Source organism: Dermacentor albipictus, unplaced genomic scaffold (assembly GCF_038994185.2).
Source record: "Dermacentor albipictus isolate Rhodes 1998 colony unplaced genomic scaffold, USDA_Dalb.pri_finalv2 scaffold_48, whole genome shotgun sequence".
NCBI classification, from domain to species: domain Eukaryota; kingdom Metazoa; phylum Arthropoda; class Arachnida; order Ixodida; family Ixodidae; genus Dermacentor; species Dermacentor albipictus.
This window is the reverse complement of record NW_027225602.1, coordinates 97,492-114,133: the sequence shown is the minus strand read 5'-3', so window position 1 is coordinate 114,133 and position 16,642 is coordinate 97,492. Positions and strand designations below refer to the sequence as shown.

At 45.4% G+C, this 16,642-nt stretch overlaps 1 protein-coding gene across 3 annotated transcripts in view; it reads right to left on the bottom strand.

Moving 5' to 3' along the window:
* Positions 1–5,631: 5,631 nt before the first annotated feature.
* LOC139052968 (cysteine/serine-rich nuclear protein 1-like) overlaps positions 5,632–16,642 on the bottom strand; it is a 75,689-nt gene continuing 64,678 nt past the window's right edge. The window contains exons 5-6 of one of the 3 annotated variants that reach the window (XM_070530113.1): positions 7,723–7,885; positions 5,632–5,878 (exon numbers count right to left, since the gene is read on the bottom strand). In XM_070530113.1, coding sequence (XP_070386214.1) covers positions 7,754–7,885 — 132 coding nt within the window. In that variant the 3' untranslated portion in view covers positions 5,632–5,878; positions 7,723–7,753. The remainder of the gene's footprint in view (positions 5,879–7,722; positions 7,886–16,642) is intronic. The other 2 variants (XM_070530112.1, XM_070530111.1) reach the window with 2 other exon arrangements.

Here is a 16,642-nt window from a genome sequence, read left to right as displayed (position 1 = left end):
TGAAAATGCTCACATTATACGTTGCTACATAAGCGATCGCAGTTTGGCGAACATATTAGAAAAAAAAGATATCCACAGGTGGTTGGCAAGGCACCCAAAATAGTGCACGTCGACAGAAAGACAAAAAGTTTGCAGAACTCATTTCAGCGTGACTGCCCACATCAATGCTTTTCACATTGAATAAATATACCGACACAACGCATTTTAGCCGTCGAAACTAATTATCTATGAGGCGTGTACTGCAGCGGGACTCGTCTCTCTCGCTTACCTGGAAACACGGCGCCCCCCTCTAGCGGCCCCGACGCGGCAGCCGAGCTTGGCCTCCCAAATGCGTGGCGCGTCTGTGCATTTGAACGCTGTGAAATGCGTCATGTGGCAACCAGGCTCCTCTCTCACGTGTCTTTTTGTACACGCTGTACCATCATGTGGCCGTGCCGAAAAGCCCGCGCGACGCCTCCGAGATGTGTGGCACGCCGGTGCGTGCGAATACTGAGAGTTGCCGAACACCAAGCGCCGCATATTCAGTGACGCATGCTGGCACGATGTCCATTGAATAGCGGCACATACCCAGTCTATTCATGGCGCAGCTCGCAACAGCGTTGGCGTGAAAGGCGTTCTTTGAAAAGTGGCACACATACAATGCATTTGTCCGGCAGCCTGCTAATGCGTCGGCTTGAAATCCTTCAAAAATCCTGATGACGTCAGCTCAACTCTGCTCACCATCCGAGAAGTTTAAGAGAACGTTTTTGATATTTTAGAGTTTCACAGACCCACTGGCACATACGTGGTTACCTCAGTTGGTGTCACAGACGTTCATTGAGGAGGCGCACACGCACTGTAACTTACTCAGTGCGCTAAATTGGCATGGAAAAAGTTCTCTGAAGATCAGTGCATACAGACAGGGACATACCGAGTGTTTCAAGTCGCCGAGAAAGTTTCTTCCAACCATGCGACCCATACGGTCCCGTATCTTAATGTAACAGTTATCGACGTGAAAGAGGTTTGTTCGAGATAGGCACCTATGCACACAATAGAACAATCCCTGAGACTTAAGTTCTTGCAATGATTAGCTTCGAGTCCTGTTGCCTCCGCACAGCTGCGACGCGCAACTCAATCATTTTAGTACATATCACCGAATAACGCAGGTAGGTGGTAAAACCTTCAGATACAAACATTATAGATATAATTATAGAGGTACAGAGCGCCAAGAAAATACGTGAAATACCCTCGAGCATAAATGTAGCCCATTAAGATTACAATTACTTCATTCGAAAATTTAGTTTATAACAGTTAAAAGTTACTTATGGGGTTGTACGTGACAAAAATACTTCTGATTATGAGGCACGCCGTAGTGGGCAACGCTGGAACATTTGACCACCTGGGGCTGTTTACCCTTGGCCTAAATCTAAGTACACGGGTGTTTTTGCATTTCGTCCCCATCGAAATGCAGCTGCCTTGGCCGGGATTTGGTCCCAAGACCTCCTGCTTAGCAGCCCAACACTATAGCCACTAAGCAGCCACGGGAGGTGTTTAGGTATTTATCACAGTTAGCAATTGTTGCCCCACGAAAGTAATTGAGGAATCACTCAAAAGCAATCAGTTATTTCTACGTTACTTTCCTACGAACTATCTATTATATTGCGCAGATACTCGAAACAGAACGAGCAGGCCAGGCCCATTCTGTGCGTCCTCTGTACCCCATTCAACGCTGCCTATTTTTGCTCACAATTGCTTTTCAAGAATTTCATAGGTCATCTTCACTTGTGGATTTTGTGTAAACGTAAGCTCTGAAACTAAATGTTCGCAGCGGAGGGGGGGTGAGGAGAGGGGGCGGCAGTATACAGGCATCTTACGCACAAGGTTGCTGTGGCTCAACATCCGAGTCCTCTGCGAAGCGCAGCAGTTTATTGTTGCTTGGAGTTGAAGAATATAGCATAGCAATTAGCATAGCATATAGCAATTTTACCCCGTTGGGTAAAAAAAAAAGCTGCAAAAATTGCCCCTCGCCGATGTGCTGGCTTTACCGGCTTAAGAGGCCCTATTGCTATCGAGAAATACCAAAACAGTTTCCCTTTAACGGCCAACATCTGGTGCAGCGTTAACATGAGCAAACGAATGTTTAGGTCCCGTGATTGCCTGTCTGGACATCGGCATTCTTGAGGATGCTGCCTTTCACTATCTCGGGCGTTCTACTGTAGTTCCTGTCAAAATCGGCTTCCCAAAAAGGCGTCACCCGTTCCAGCTTGTCTCGTCAGTAAAGCAACTAATTACATGTAATTGGTCATTGAAATAGTTCACCGCGTATTTCACGATGTCGACGGCAATGCGCTTAGCATTGAATTAAGCGTTGCCACCGTCTAAACGAGTCATGCAAGAGGCGTGTACTGCAGAAAGCATTACATGTTGAATGCTGTGTGCTGCCACTTTGAGGTACCTTATTTCTATTCATTCAATCAATAGAGAGCCGACAATAATTTCCGTATGCGTGTACTATGACGTCGCTGGAGGGAGCACTAGCGCTGTTAGGAACTACTGAACACGCTTCTCGTGTAGCTGAGTACGAGCCTCGCACAATTGTAGCAGTTCAAGCCCCTCGAGATTGCTCGAAAAAAAAACATTGACGCGTGCGCAGCTGTTTATTTGCACGTTTGACATAAAATTGTTACAGCGCAAACACATGCAACCACAAAGTATGAAGGATGAAACACAAGCGCTGATGTCCCGTTCTTCATACTTTGTGGTTGCATGTGTTTGCGCTGTAACAATTTTTATGTCAAGTATGCACCAACTCGCCCAGAAAGAAGTTTTAATGTTTATTTGCTCGCTAGCCATCTGCTGCTTTCTCTTTTCGCAATCACGAATACTAAAATGCGGCTCATTCATGCACATTCAAAACACAAGGCATGAAAGACATTAAGTTCTATGCACAGTTGTCACACTTGCCGTAGAGTAGCAACTACTGCGAACATTACGAAATCGATATCCCCACACGATTGCTTTCTGCTTACCTTTCTTTCGCGTGTAAAACACAGTTTTGCGGATGTCTTGGGCTTTCGATCCCCTGGGCTTTTTTGCGGAAAGCGAACCAAGCAGAACCAAAATAAAAACAAGAAGAGCCAGAAGATAATTATCAGTACATTTATTGTACGGTCGCAGCGTAGGAAGTCAGGATGCACACTCTCGCGTAGTTAACTGAAGGAAAATCAATGCCGACCCGTGGAAACTTCCTTAAAGCGAAGTCTTTTCTGTTTCCAAAGGCACTATCTAATGTTTTTGGGCGCGACGAAAAACTCGTCCAACGAGAGCACACCACACAAATACAAGCTTCCCGTGTCTCCTCGTACATCGTAGGCCTGCTGCAAGATTTGCTTCCTCTCTCGCTGGTTTCTGGTGCAGTGAACAATGACGCAAGGCAACACACTCTAGACTGGCTGAAGCCTCTCCATAACCTCCTCTAATTGGTACTTGCCCCATCCCACTACGCCATATGGGGACCGCGGCTGCATGGCTGCGCTGCTGTGCCGGCATCATCACCATGTGGGCCTGGCTCATGCGCCCGTGCAACGCACATCCAGCCCGGGGCCGGAGCGCGAGGAGCTGCCACCAGAAAGCAGTCCAGTTGGTCTGGGGCTTCGGGCAGTAAAGGTTTTCCCTTGAATTGCTTTCGCACCCTGTGTCGTCTCAGAGCCTCAGCTGGCCACTGGCTCTGAAGTCTCTGCCCTGAGCCCACATTCGGCGCCCAACATGGGGCGCCAAATCAGTTCTGCGGAATTCCGCAACGACGAAAGTGCTTCATGAAAAGAACAATTCACATCCACCCACGTGGAGCACGAAACTACAAAGGAAAGCCAGACGGGTTTCTCAGAAATAAAGCTTCGTAGTTGAAAGGTTCGTCCTAGTCCGGCATAAATTCGTCAGGACGAAGAGGAATTTTTCTTCAACTAAGAAGCATTGTTACTGAGAAACCCGCGTGGGTTTCCTTTGTAGATTCATGTTACATTGAGGTACATGCCAATTTGTTTGCTTTCACACAATGATGGAGCTGTTTCGTCGTCTTTGGGCGCTTTCGGGCAACCAGAGACAGCCCCGCCTTGCCCAGCCCCACCTGCAGCGACCGCTTTCTTGATGTTAGCGCTACTGAGCACGCACGAAATAAAACAGTTGAGCCAACTTCTCGTATTTTGGCAAATGCACATTAACGTTTTTGTTAATGTTTGACAGCAAAATAAATATAATATTTCGTAAAGTACACGCTTTGTGATAAAGAGCATATATTTGAACGTTAGAATTGCTTTATACATGTGGTTTTGTTTGATTTTTCATATTCTGGTGCACTGCTCGTCTGTTGAATAGATCAGCAGTGCAGTAAACTTCAGTGACTTCGCTTTTGATGATGTGGTGCGATTTCACAAGTGGTCATGTGGTAAAATTGTGTTCGTGTGTTTTTGGTGTGGTGTGCCGGCGAAACTGTCGGTATAACGTCTCTGACGGTTGCAGGAGTGAGCCGAATCAAGAGATTGTGCGTAGAGCGTGCAGGCTCTGATAATGCATGGGCATTGCAGTGCATTACGGTGCCACTAAATCTATGACGCTGAAGAATCTGTGCGCTTGTTCACATTCCCCTGGACTCAGCAAGAACTCAATCGATTAAAGATATCCGCCGTTAGGACCTCACACCAGGAAAGCTATCGGTGGTAAGCCAAACGTTCCTCCCAAATAATGAAAGGTAAAGCGGATGCCGACCAAAAACATTAAAAGAAAAGAAACCACGAAGTTTGGGCTCACATACGGGGGCCTTGTTCACAATGCAAATAAACGAAAGGGGGCTTTTTTTTCTTTGAATGTTTTTGGTCGGCGTCCATTTTACCCTTGACTATGAGTAATCCCGACCAGGCGAGTTTTATCGAACTCTTGATTTCATTCCTCTCAACTGCCATTGTCTAGGCCTTCTTTGCATTGAATTATGCCGAGTGCATTCCTATGCGAAATATTGCGGTCGCCCACTCTAGATTGTAAAGATTGTTTACGTACGTAATATGCCCTTCCTCTGCTGCACTGCGGAAAATACGATGTGACACAGTATTGGTGACATGAAGGCAAGGCGAGATTTCTACAAAATTTCCTACATCACACTTTCGTACACATTACATATCGCTGTTGAACTTAGGTTTCTACATCATTCTAATGAGGTTTTTTTTTCATATCTTAGGTCTGCGAGCACCCTTCAAACCACGGGACATGATATAAACAAGCTACGTGGATACAAAGATCGTCAAAGTACTTGAAACAAAGCTGAACCTTATACGTCTTCAACCTGAAGCATTTCCAAGCAAACCTCCAAACTGCCACGCATATCTTTCTGCCCCAGCTTTAGCCGCGCCTCGAGAGATCCAAAGAAGCCACCTCGACACGCAGCTTTACTGCAAGATCCAAACAACTTATCCATCGAGACGCATAAAAAGGAAGAGCAAATTAGCAAAGTTGCACTTTCAGGCGCTCTTAAACAGCGTTCCACCTATGGAGGTTTTAAACTTATGGAGAGTTGTTTCACATTGTGACTGTATACACTTCTTCAACCTCAATGTGGATGGCGTCCCAACTATAAACCAATGAATTAGTATCACAGAGGCGTTCTCATTGAAGCTGTTTTATTAAGACGTCGAGGTCCCCAAAGTATATGGCATAGACATCATTCCAAAAATGTGAATGATATTCGGGGCTTCACGCATCTCCTGGAGTCTGTTGAAGAATTTGATGTGATAACCGCCTTCAAGTATGAGGAGAAGACAAGTGACATGCTGGAGAATGTGGTGTCTCTCCTTAAGGACGCAACGAATCCAGCAATGCAAGACGAGGTGCGGCATGATGCTTGCAACTTCTGAAAGGAACAAGTCATCTTGCTTTTGAGCAAGCCGCCCTCTACTCTTCCAACTTGATGGTATTTTTGAGCGTCTTACTTACCATCTCTCCGCATGCCTATAGGTACCTGAGCAACTACTGAGCTCACATACTAACACATGAGTCAACAATGAGACGCTTCTGCAGTTCACATGTAGTGAATCGAGTAGCAGCATGTTTCATTCCTATTGCATTCTAAGAAATTCATGACTGCAATGAACGATAATAAAAAAATCTGCAGTTGTCATGATGGGTGAAATCCATCTACAACCGTATTTCGATTACAAAGATGGCACAATCGTCGGCGTTACCTGTAAGAGTTCGAATGTAGCCAAAACTGTATATTTATTTATGATTATAAGATTTCTTGCATCTCGCAAATACGTTTTTCACACTTTACCACTTAATAAATATCGATGCCGAACAACTTAACACTGTTCTCGGGAGCATCATAAATGAGCTTGAAAAAGTTGGTCTTCGCATCATTGCTGTAATCACAGATAACAACTCGATCAAACGCAGAACAATGTCTCTCTTTGGAGCATCATCAGAAGTCAGCAGCTGCCGCGTTCCCGCTTCAGATCCCACGCATCCCCTACCTTTTGCATTGACCATGTTCACTAGTTGAAATGTGTTTTGTACAATTGGGTTAACCAGATAAACTGCGGCACATGCATGTGTATTATAAGTGAAACACAATCTTAGTCTATATTTACTCAACAAAAAGGAAAATGGCTTTATCATAAGAGTTACAAGTCAAGGCCGGCCAAAACTAATGCATAGACAATCCAGAACAAGATGGTGGCGTGTGACAAGGCGGCATTTGCTCCTGCTTGAACAGAATGTCAGCGAGTTTTCTTCCGATTGTTTTGTTAAAAGCTGTTTAACAGCTAGAATGAGCTTCAGTGTCCTTTTTCTATGCGTTATATTTCGTATCTTGTAAACCGCTGGCGGCGAGGCTACGCACTCGACCAGCAAAATGCGTTCCGTGAACGCACTCCGACCGGAGGGCACTCTTCTGCTAGGGCACTCTACTCTCGATGTTAAGACAAGGGAAAATGTACTTAAAACCGAGTGACACTCTCCGTAAGTGCACGTAACGTGCACACTTTACAGGGGTGTAAACTCGCTTTCCGCAAAGTTTGTTAGCACAACGGTAACGCTAGTTCCACCAATCACCCGCTATTGCACTAACGGTATACTAAATCTGTCAAAAGATTCAGAATCAGCACTTTCTGAGAGTTTCTAGGAAAAAAAAGGAGCAAATTCATTCAAAAGCATTCTGTGGACATTTATTCGTCTGACTAGACTCGCACATTAAATAAAATTTGACAGACAATAAAATAAAACAGACATCTCACTAAAATTCAGAAGTAAATAAATGGAGGAGCTCGATTAGAACATCACAGGTAATATGAAAATGAAACATCCAGAAAGTTCCCACGAAGAAGTATGGTTTGTATAAAATACGATAACTATGATGACAAAAAAAAATTGCTAGGTGTCAATAGCCTAAACACCCTGCAATTTGCTTACATAATGTTCCAGGTATTGTTCCTCTCGATATACGTCGCCGGACACGGAGCACCTGTCCCATTTAAAGATCACCAAATAACTTCAACTGTAATTGTCCTAATTCATCCAAATTGCAAATATACAGGACTCATGCCCTACTGAAGCGTTTCGTATGCATTTGACTACACACGCACACCCATATATATATATATATATATATATATATATATATATATATATATATATATATATATATATTTCACCACATTTCATTCTTGCTTTATGGGTTGGCTGTTTATGGTTCCTTACAAATTTAATTGCGCGGCTTGTCTCCAGGAGCTTACTCCGCTTCTAGGCGCTTGAACGTGAGCCGGTAATGTTCCCGAATGATGCCAGGGCTGTATTGGCGGCAGCCACATGGATTGCCACATCCATGTTCCGAGCAGGTGCAAGGAAAGCCCTCGCGCTCGACCTGGAAGTCACGTTGATAGAAAGGACGGTTCAAGCAATGAAGGAAAGCGTTTACTGCATTTTAATGTGATTAGCATCTTTTGCCTACTTCACTCGTGATCCTATCAATCTGCCAGAAATCAATATCATTCAATAAGAAACACCATCAATAAATTCATCTGTATCTACCTAACCTTTTAGGCTAACCCAGTGGCCCAAGTTGTTTGCCAGCTTCAGCCACTAGGTATGTGCTCGTGATGCCAACGTAGCCATTGCATCACTGTCATTCTAATTTTCTGATCTGCCTGACGTTGTGCCGCCATCTTCACGCCTTCTACACCAACCCAGTGACCCAACTTATCTTATAACTTGGACCACTAGGTCTCTGCTCGTGGTCATGATACCGTTGTGGTGGTTGCATTGTCGTCATCCAATCGACACCGTACAGCTGCCGCTGTGCCGTGGCGGCCATGCCTTGGTTTTGCGAGCGTCATCACTTCAGTAACCTTAATTTATTGTAGATGCCATCGCCATCATTACGTTTACATCGTTCGATCGATGGACGTCAATCCGTCATTCTATCGCAATGTTACCGCCACCATTCAATTGTGATTAATACGCTATTATTATTAATTATTATACGCATCGTCCTTAGATAGTCCCTGTCAAGCATCTGTCAAGCATCGTCGGCCCTCCAGGTTCTTCATCCTGCTCGTCATGCTGTCTTCGTCCCACCATCATCGTCAGAGGCTTCGCGATACAGTCGTTCTCATGGCATGAACGTCAATGGATGGATGAAGGCGGTATGACAACATTCTTTCTTCGTCATTGTATTCTCAATTATGCTGCCGTCATTTTATCCTAATTGTGCTGCCGTCGTCATGTCAGCGTCGCTATTCTGCCGTGACCAGATAATCGCTGTCATGCGCCTGTTGTATCACCGTAGTCGTCGTCGTCATCTCAATTTCCTCGTCCAGTTTCAGTCATACCGTCGCCATCACGCCATCATTGTCATACACAAGTCTTGTTTACGTTGTCTTGTAGCTATACCATCGTCATCATGAAAGAATCGTCGTCATATTGCTTTGCTATTCCATCGAAGTCATCTGCGTCGGCGTGACAGTCGTCGTCATGCCGCCTTGCTCGCGGTCATCCTTGGCAAGTGTGTGCCACAGCGCAGTTGGATGGTAATGGAGTACGATGTATATAGACAAAGCAACAGAATTCGGCTCGACCACTACGGATAGAAAATAAACGCGAATTCAGAAATAGAGTGTTTCGCTACATTTCTTGAAGGCTAATCACTTTAAAATTAACGAGTCATCGTGACGACTTCCGCGCAAATATTTCTCGCAAATTCAAAAACCGCGAACGTTGAAGCCACAACACTATCTTCTGCTGCGCGCACCAAATCCACTCACCCTTTAAATGGATCTCAAATTGATTAAATGTAAAACACATTTGAAACTAACAAGTTGCATTGTTTGATGAAGGCCGCTGCAATTGCATTCGCCAATTATCGTCGTAATAAACGAAGCAATGAAGCAACCAATAAAAAAATGACGGCTGCAGGGAAACTGCTATAACGAAGTTGAGCTGCTCCTATCAATCATGCCCCGTCTAACAAATACATGGGCGTTCACATGACGTCGACACTGTCATGGTGAACACATATTTACACCGTCAGTTTTATTCTTTCGCGTACTCTTGGATATTTATACGTAACCTGAAAACTGCATCACCTCAAATAAAGAAGGCTAGCATATCCAACATTTGTACGGCTGCACTTAGAATACAAGCCGCCTATCTGACATCTTTCTCAATTATACATTACCTCTCACACAGAAGCAATACAAAATCGCGCTGCTCGGTCTATAACCTCCGAATACTTTCGCGAACCAGTATAACCGCACTAAAACGTACATTTGAACTAACATTATTCGCCTTTCGACTGATTATATCTCATCTCTCCTTGATTCACGCCTTTTATAACCATCCGCACTCCAGGCATTGCCTGGTAAGTCTACCCTCACGTGCATCTACCCGCCTAAACCACTGCCGTCCCTTATCACGCATTATCACCCATCACCTGCCATGAACACTTCATTTTTCCCTGGCGCAATAACCCATCGGAACAGCCTCCCAGAAAACATCGCCTGATGCATTGGCCGTATATAGTGCCGCGAAATCTTAAATAACTACATTGTTTAATTACTAATCCTACCGCACATTTAGTCCAACACTTTTTTCCCTTTTTTCACAATTGTTTCTGGGTTTTTTTTTTTTAGCTCGTCTGTTCATTTGTACTGACGCTGTCGCAAGGATCAAATTCCTCGATTATGCAATGCCTCCGGGCCCTTAAGGCGAATATAAATGAAATACATGAAAATGAAATGAAACGTGGGTTCAAAATCACTTTGTTATGTCCATTGCCCTCGTGCTATAAAATAATAACTTGTGCCCCAATACATGCCAATTGGGCTGGACAAAATCAAACAGGCATAGAAGAAGACAAATTTAGGGCCCACGGAACCACTAAACAGCCACGTGCGAGACAAAATTTTAAATAGAACAGCGCAAGAATCGTCACCGCGTGCAACACACGTCTTCGTACCTGACACGACCATGTTTGTGATAGCTGCCTTCTGTTCCAATGTTATGGTCTTCCGTGTTTCACTGTCCATGTGATGCCTTTAGATAGCGACGTGAAACCCGCGAAACGACGACGTGGAGGGAGAAAGCAACTCAACCGCCGCGACGCGAACGAAGTCCATTGAGGTCTAGCTGAACATGGATATAACACGGTGCGCCAGTTACGCAGATGATCGAGGCTGATCTGCTGCACACATGGTGATGAACGCTTCTGTTAACGGGCCCCTCACCAGGCGCAATAACAAATTTTGGTTATACGCTGGAAGTTAACATGTGTTCTCTAGGGAGCGTTCTGCCGCAAAAAAAAAAAATGTTTCAAATCGAGTCATTGATAGCCGAGATAGAAATATTGCGGTGCGTGAGAAATATTGCGGTTCAGGAGGCAAGCCGCACCAAAAACACCGATTCCCTCTACTTGCCCAGACTAGCCACCGCAAGCGAAATTCCTTCCCTGCGTTCTCCCATACCTGAGCGCGAGGCTCGCGTGCCGAATACGTCATGGGCACCGCCTTCATTTTTTTTTTGGCCCCGCTTTTCCTGCGCGGCGCACTTCCGCTGATGGCCTTGTGCGCGAGCGGCTACGATTGTCTGGTTTTGTGAAGCACACGATTTTGTGCGCTGTGCACGAGGACACCTGGCTAGCCGTATAAGTCTGCTACACGAGTACTGAGGCAGACAAGCAGATCACAGAGCATGATCCCGCGCTCAAACGTGGTAGCAAAAACAGTTTCGGTGTCTACGCGCGCACTGCATGACGTGGCAACAAGCAGACGAATCGTAAGTACATCTCTCTTGCTGTGGTGAGAAGCAAAACAAGAACATGCATACATTCGGTTTGTGTGTTATTTCTCTAAGCTTTAATTAGTCTATTCTAGGAAGATATTACACAAACATATGCTGCCTTGAATATTTCTCGAAGTCACTTGTAGCCACGAGCCACGTCACAGCGCGAAGACGTGTACGTAGGCGCACTAGCACATGCACGTCATCCTCCGGCTTAGAGCGCGGCGGCCACGAGGTGAAAGGAAAACGGCGTTCGGGTTGAAATTGCGGATCATTCGCAGGCCCATGGCGATGTAATACTTTGCAGACACGATCGTTATCGAGCATTGTAAGCTCTGCGCTTGTCAGCTCTATATGACCAGACCTGGTGAGAGACCATATAAGGGTAGTTGGTGCGACATACATCTTGTTTAAACGGCGGGAAAGGACGGCGACAGCAAGGTACACACAAAAACAGCTCTGTTAAAGCGTTGGTCCTGTGTATATGAGTCACTTGTTGTCGCCGTCTTTTCGCACTGTATGAAGGAGGAGGCCAGCTAGGGAACCTTGCAGCAGCGATGTTGCTTGGCCAAATTTTGGCTTCCGAGATTACACCAGCGCCGGTGCGATCTCGGAGAAAATGCAAAGCTGCACGAGCCTGCGTAGTGCAACTAGGCACGGACCAACAGCTTCTGATAGCAAAAAAAAGATGAAAGTCATCCCAAAAGGTTTGCAAGCGCATGGCATATAATAGTGTATTTGCACGTGGTCACCGACAGGCATAGCTAGAGCGACTAGCATGACGGTTAGCCTAAGAAAGACAATTTCCTTGTTCAGTGCACCATTTGATAGCCGTTGGGTTAGGCAGCGCTATGATGGCACGGCGAGTAACCGTACCTAAGAGATGCCGATGACACAATACAGCTACTGACCGACTTGGGGGCGACATTGCTGGTGGCAGAGAAATGTCTTAATAGACTGCGAATGACGCGACTGACGTACTTGTAGAATATATTTAGTTTGTTCCACTGATTTCATGTCTTTGGAATTTACGGTATGCAGGGACTTCAATGTATCCGGACGGATGCTCTTGTTGGTCACATTGATTGCGTTTTAATATCCATGATGTCATGAGGCTCGGTGGGATATACTTGTCGTGGTATAGCCCCAATTTAAAAAAAATAGGTGAGGTCAGGTGGTTATAGCGGTAGCCATTGGGTATTCTGCGGTAACTTCACTAACGTGCGGAGCTACTGTTCACCCAGTTTTCCAACAAAAATATTCAGGCAGAACCCATCTCAAAATGAATTCAATCCTAAAGGGTTTGGCTTAAATTCAATATAGCTGCACATCCTATACTGCCACCGCTGAAACGCGTCAGGTAAGAGGCGTGTATGCTTATGGGCTCTCGCGATTGGATGAATGGATGCATGTTATGAGCGTCCCCTTTGGAACGGGGCTGTGGGTTGCGCCATCAACCTCTTGCTATTATACTGCCTTTTGTCCTACCTAGGTCAAACAATAAAAAAATGCACTATGAACTACCACACCCAAATTTTCTGATCCCCTATTGCGAACTGTGCTTTGGTACGTCTCCATCTCTTGTCGCTTCCCTACTTTTCTTCCACCAATCCTCCAATCGCCTCTCACTAATGCCTATTGCGGACATGTTTGCTTTACCACTGCTCCCGCTGAACCCAAGGGCTTCAAGGAGCACAGTGGTGCGTAAATCGACCGCTGCGTAGACGTCTTCACATTCTAATAAAACGTGCTCCATAGTTTCCCTAGCTTTACCGTAGCAAGCAGATGCTTCTTCCTTCTTATATCTTATATAGCGTGTTCTAAGGCATCCTGATCTCGCGTCGAAAAGTAATGAACTTGCCTTTGAGTTATCACAAATTGTTTCTTTACTCATTTCTTTTTTTCCTTTTAAGTAGTTACTCATAGCAGGTTTCTTTTCCATTGCCGCCACCCATGAGATTTCAGCCTTCCTGACTTTCTGCTTGACCTTCTTTGTTGCTGTGTTGCCCACCCTACAGGCCGCATATTTGCTGGCAAGTTTCCTAGTTGTTTTCCTCCACTCTGAATCAAAGTTTTTCCTGTACAGATACCTGAACACTCTCCCAGCCCATTTACTTTCTTCCATGCTCCTCAGCCTTTCTTCATACTCAATTTTACTGCGAGCTTTCCTAGCTTCAAAACTAGTCCAGTCCATATCACCCTGCACAGCTTCATTTGTAGTCTTCCACAGAGCGCCCAATGCGAGGCGACCCACTGACCTTTGGTACCCTTCGGGTCCTTATTGTACCCCTCATTTAAAGCAAACAACCGCATTTCCAAAAGTAAGTCATGGAACCATTACACCTTTCCACATACCTCGGACGACCTCGTACCTATTGTATCTCCATAGCGCGCTGTGCTTCATTATGGCTGAATTTCTCTTCCCCTTTACTGTTATTGTTTTTTGCTGTGTTTCCATATATCTATTGCGTTCGTTTATCCATATACTAAGGTATTTATATTCTGTTACCCGAGGCATTTTCTGGCCATTTATCTCCACTGTCTGTTCATTGTTATTTTTTTCATTGAATAAAATAACACCTGATTTTCTAACATTAAATTTCAAACCTGCATTGTTGCCTTCCTGTCCACAGATATCAGACGGACGTTGCAAATCCCTTTGCTTGTTAGCTAAGTGAGTTGTAAGCGATTCCCTCTGGACCCTACCCGCGTGGTTGCTCAGTGGCTATGGTGTTAGGCTGCTGAGCACGAGGTCGCGGGATCGAATCCCGGCCACGGCGGCCGCATTTCAATGAGGGCGAAATGCGACAACACTCGTGTACTTAGATTAAGGTGCACGTTAAAGAACCCCAGGTGGTCGAAATTTCCTGAGTCCTCCACTACGGCGTGCCTTATACTCAGAAAGTGGTTTTGGCACGTAAAACACATATTTTTTTCCCTCTGGACCCACTGCGCCATCTAGCGGCGGCACTCCGAAGTCAGCGCACGGCTCATGTGTGATATTTGGGCAAGAATGCATCACGATATACGACAAAGGTTCCATTACGCCCAGCTGTTAATCCATTTTACAGGATTCTTTTTGATCGCTCAAGAACGGCACAATCCCCGTGATGGCGTCTAAGGGAGGAATGGCACATACCTAGCGTTACATAACCTCTGACTCACGTTGGTTTGGCGGTTGGTGTTAAACTTCGTTGCATTAACACAGCAGCCCGATGCTGATATTCATTAGCCAATAGACTACCGTGCGGTGGCCCAATCAGCGTAAAATAGGTTAGGCGCGGACAGACATGCATACATACATACCGCTAACTGGATGAAGTTAGGATAAAGGTACATCCCAATAAGTTCTTTTCGTAAAATATTCCCGTAGAGACAATCTTAGCCCAGCCAACTAGCTTTGTTTCAGCGAACATGGGCACCAATTGTTCAACATTGTGCCGCATGGTCTTCGTAACATTTCATGACGGCCCAACTACAGAGTTTTTCCACTTCTTAAACGGACTAAATCGGTTGATGAAGATACATATGGTACTGATGGCATGCACGCAATTTCATACAGAACCAACACTTCCTCCGGAGAAGTTAATAAGTGGACTCTCTTGTTCTCAACCTTGTCCAAAGGAGGGAGGCTGGGCATAAAATGATACGAAAGGCGGATGACACAAACACTGCACAAATGCTTCGTTCAGATTCTTGAGCAACATCTCCCAAGCTGGCTTGTGGCTCGTTCCGAATGCATCAGTTTTAACGAATTTGTGAGGTCACTTTCGCGTATTCGACGTGTCAGTTTTTCGGTAATTTCTCAACTTTGCTCAAAAGCGTTAGACGACTGGCAAATTTGCGGACCGGATAACAAGACAGGTAAAACTTTCTCGCTAATTCGCTGTTTCCACACATGTCTACCTTCTCCGCAGTACACAAGCTCGAGCCTTCTGCTGCCACCGTAATAGCGCTGGCGTGTCAATGAAGTTTCTGTCGAGGAGCAGTACTGCGAGATTCTGCGAGTGCTATTCTGGCGATGGTAAGCTCAACGTTCGCAGTGATGTCTCTCGGACAACGGCATAGTCAATGTAAAAGTTGTCGTAGAATGTCCATAAAGATGACTAGCTACATTCGCTTTTAAGACAAAGTTCAAGGTCGAATAAGTCAGGTAGAATAGGTGACAGCTAGGATATGTAGCTCATGGGCATCGGATGCATAAGCTTTCCATGCTGACAGCAGATCACTTAAACAAGCGAGAGGAGGAATTGTATCTTGCAGAAAATCCAATATCAAGAAGGGGGCCCACAGATGGAGTAGCCAGCTGTGGTATAAGAGTTATGAACATGCATAAGGTGCCTCAGAAAGGCTGGCGAACTAAACGCTGACCAGCCTTTCTGAGGTATCTTATCCCTCTTTGCAACTTCCATACCACATTTTGGAGGAAACTTTACAAGTTCAGGAGGCTCTCCAAGCAGCGTTGATGTCGACGCTAGCGTTTCTATTTTTGCATCTTTATTCATGTATTAGGAATATGGACACCTGTGCATACCATATGGGTTCTGATTCTGCCGTGGATCGGCGACATAAGCAAGCTTGCTTATTAGCTTCGACCAAGCCCAAACTGACGAGGGTCTGTTTTTCGGAATGGCATCTCATTTGTCTTAGTCCAAGCGGCTGGCATCAACAGATCTTGTTGGAAGCTGACATAGGCGAAGCACTATCTGGCCAGCGCCCAGTGCCTGCACACCACAATATGCAGCGTTTTTAGGGGGAAGCCGACTTCTGAAGTGGACTGCAGGAACTGGGGGGAGTATAACGGCGGTAACACTCAGCCCATTCTTACTGCATGCTTGTAGCCATTGTTAGCTCTTTGTCGCTTTCTAGTCAGCTGCTCTGTAATGAAATCGGCTGCCCAGCGCGGGCTACGCCGACAGCTGGCGACCAGCTTGGAGATTAAGTTCGCTTGCTCTAAGCGGGTGCAGGAGAGTAGCAGGTTCCGGTCTATAAGCGTATTGAAAGCGGACGTTTTGTGCTACACAACGCGTGGGGAAAGGCACACGCGATTGCTTTCTAATTTTCGTCAGCCCGTAGTAACAACACAGGCACCGTAGCAACACAGGCACCGTAGTCCCGTTGCAAAGAAGCCACATCGAAATGGCAGTTTGCCGCTCTCCAGAGATTCCTGTCGCTGAATGCTAAGTGAGCGTATCTGACTGTCAAACTGTATGCTCAATATCTCAATACAGAAACGGTAAGTAGAATCAATCAAAACGATATTCATTATCGAATAAAATTCTAATACAAAGTTTCGAATTCAAATCTAACAAGCTTATCAAAATGTACTATTACAGTGGAGCTT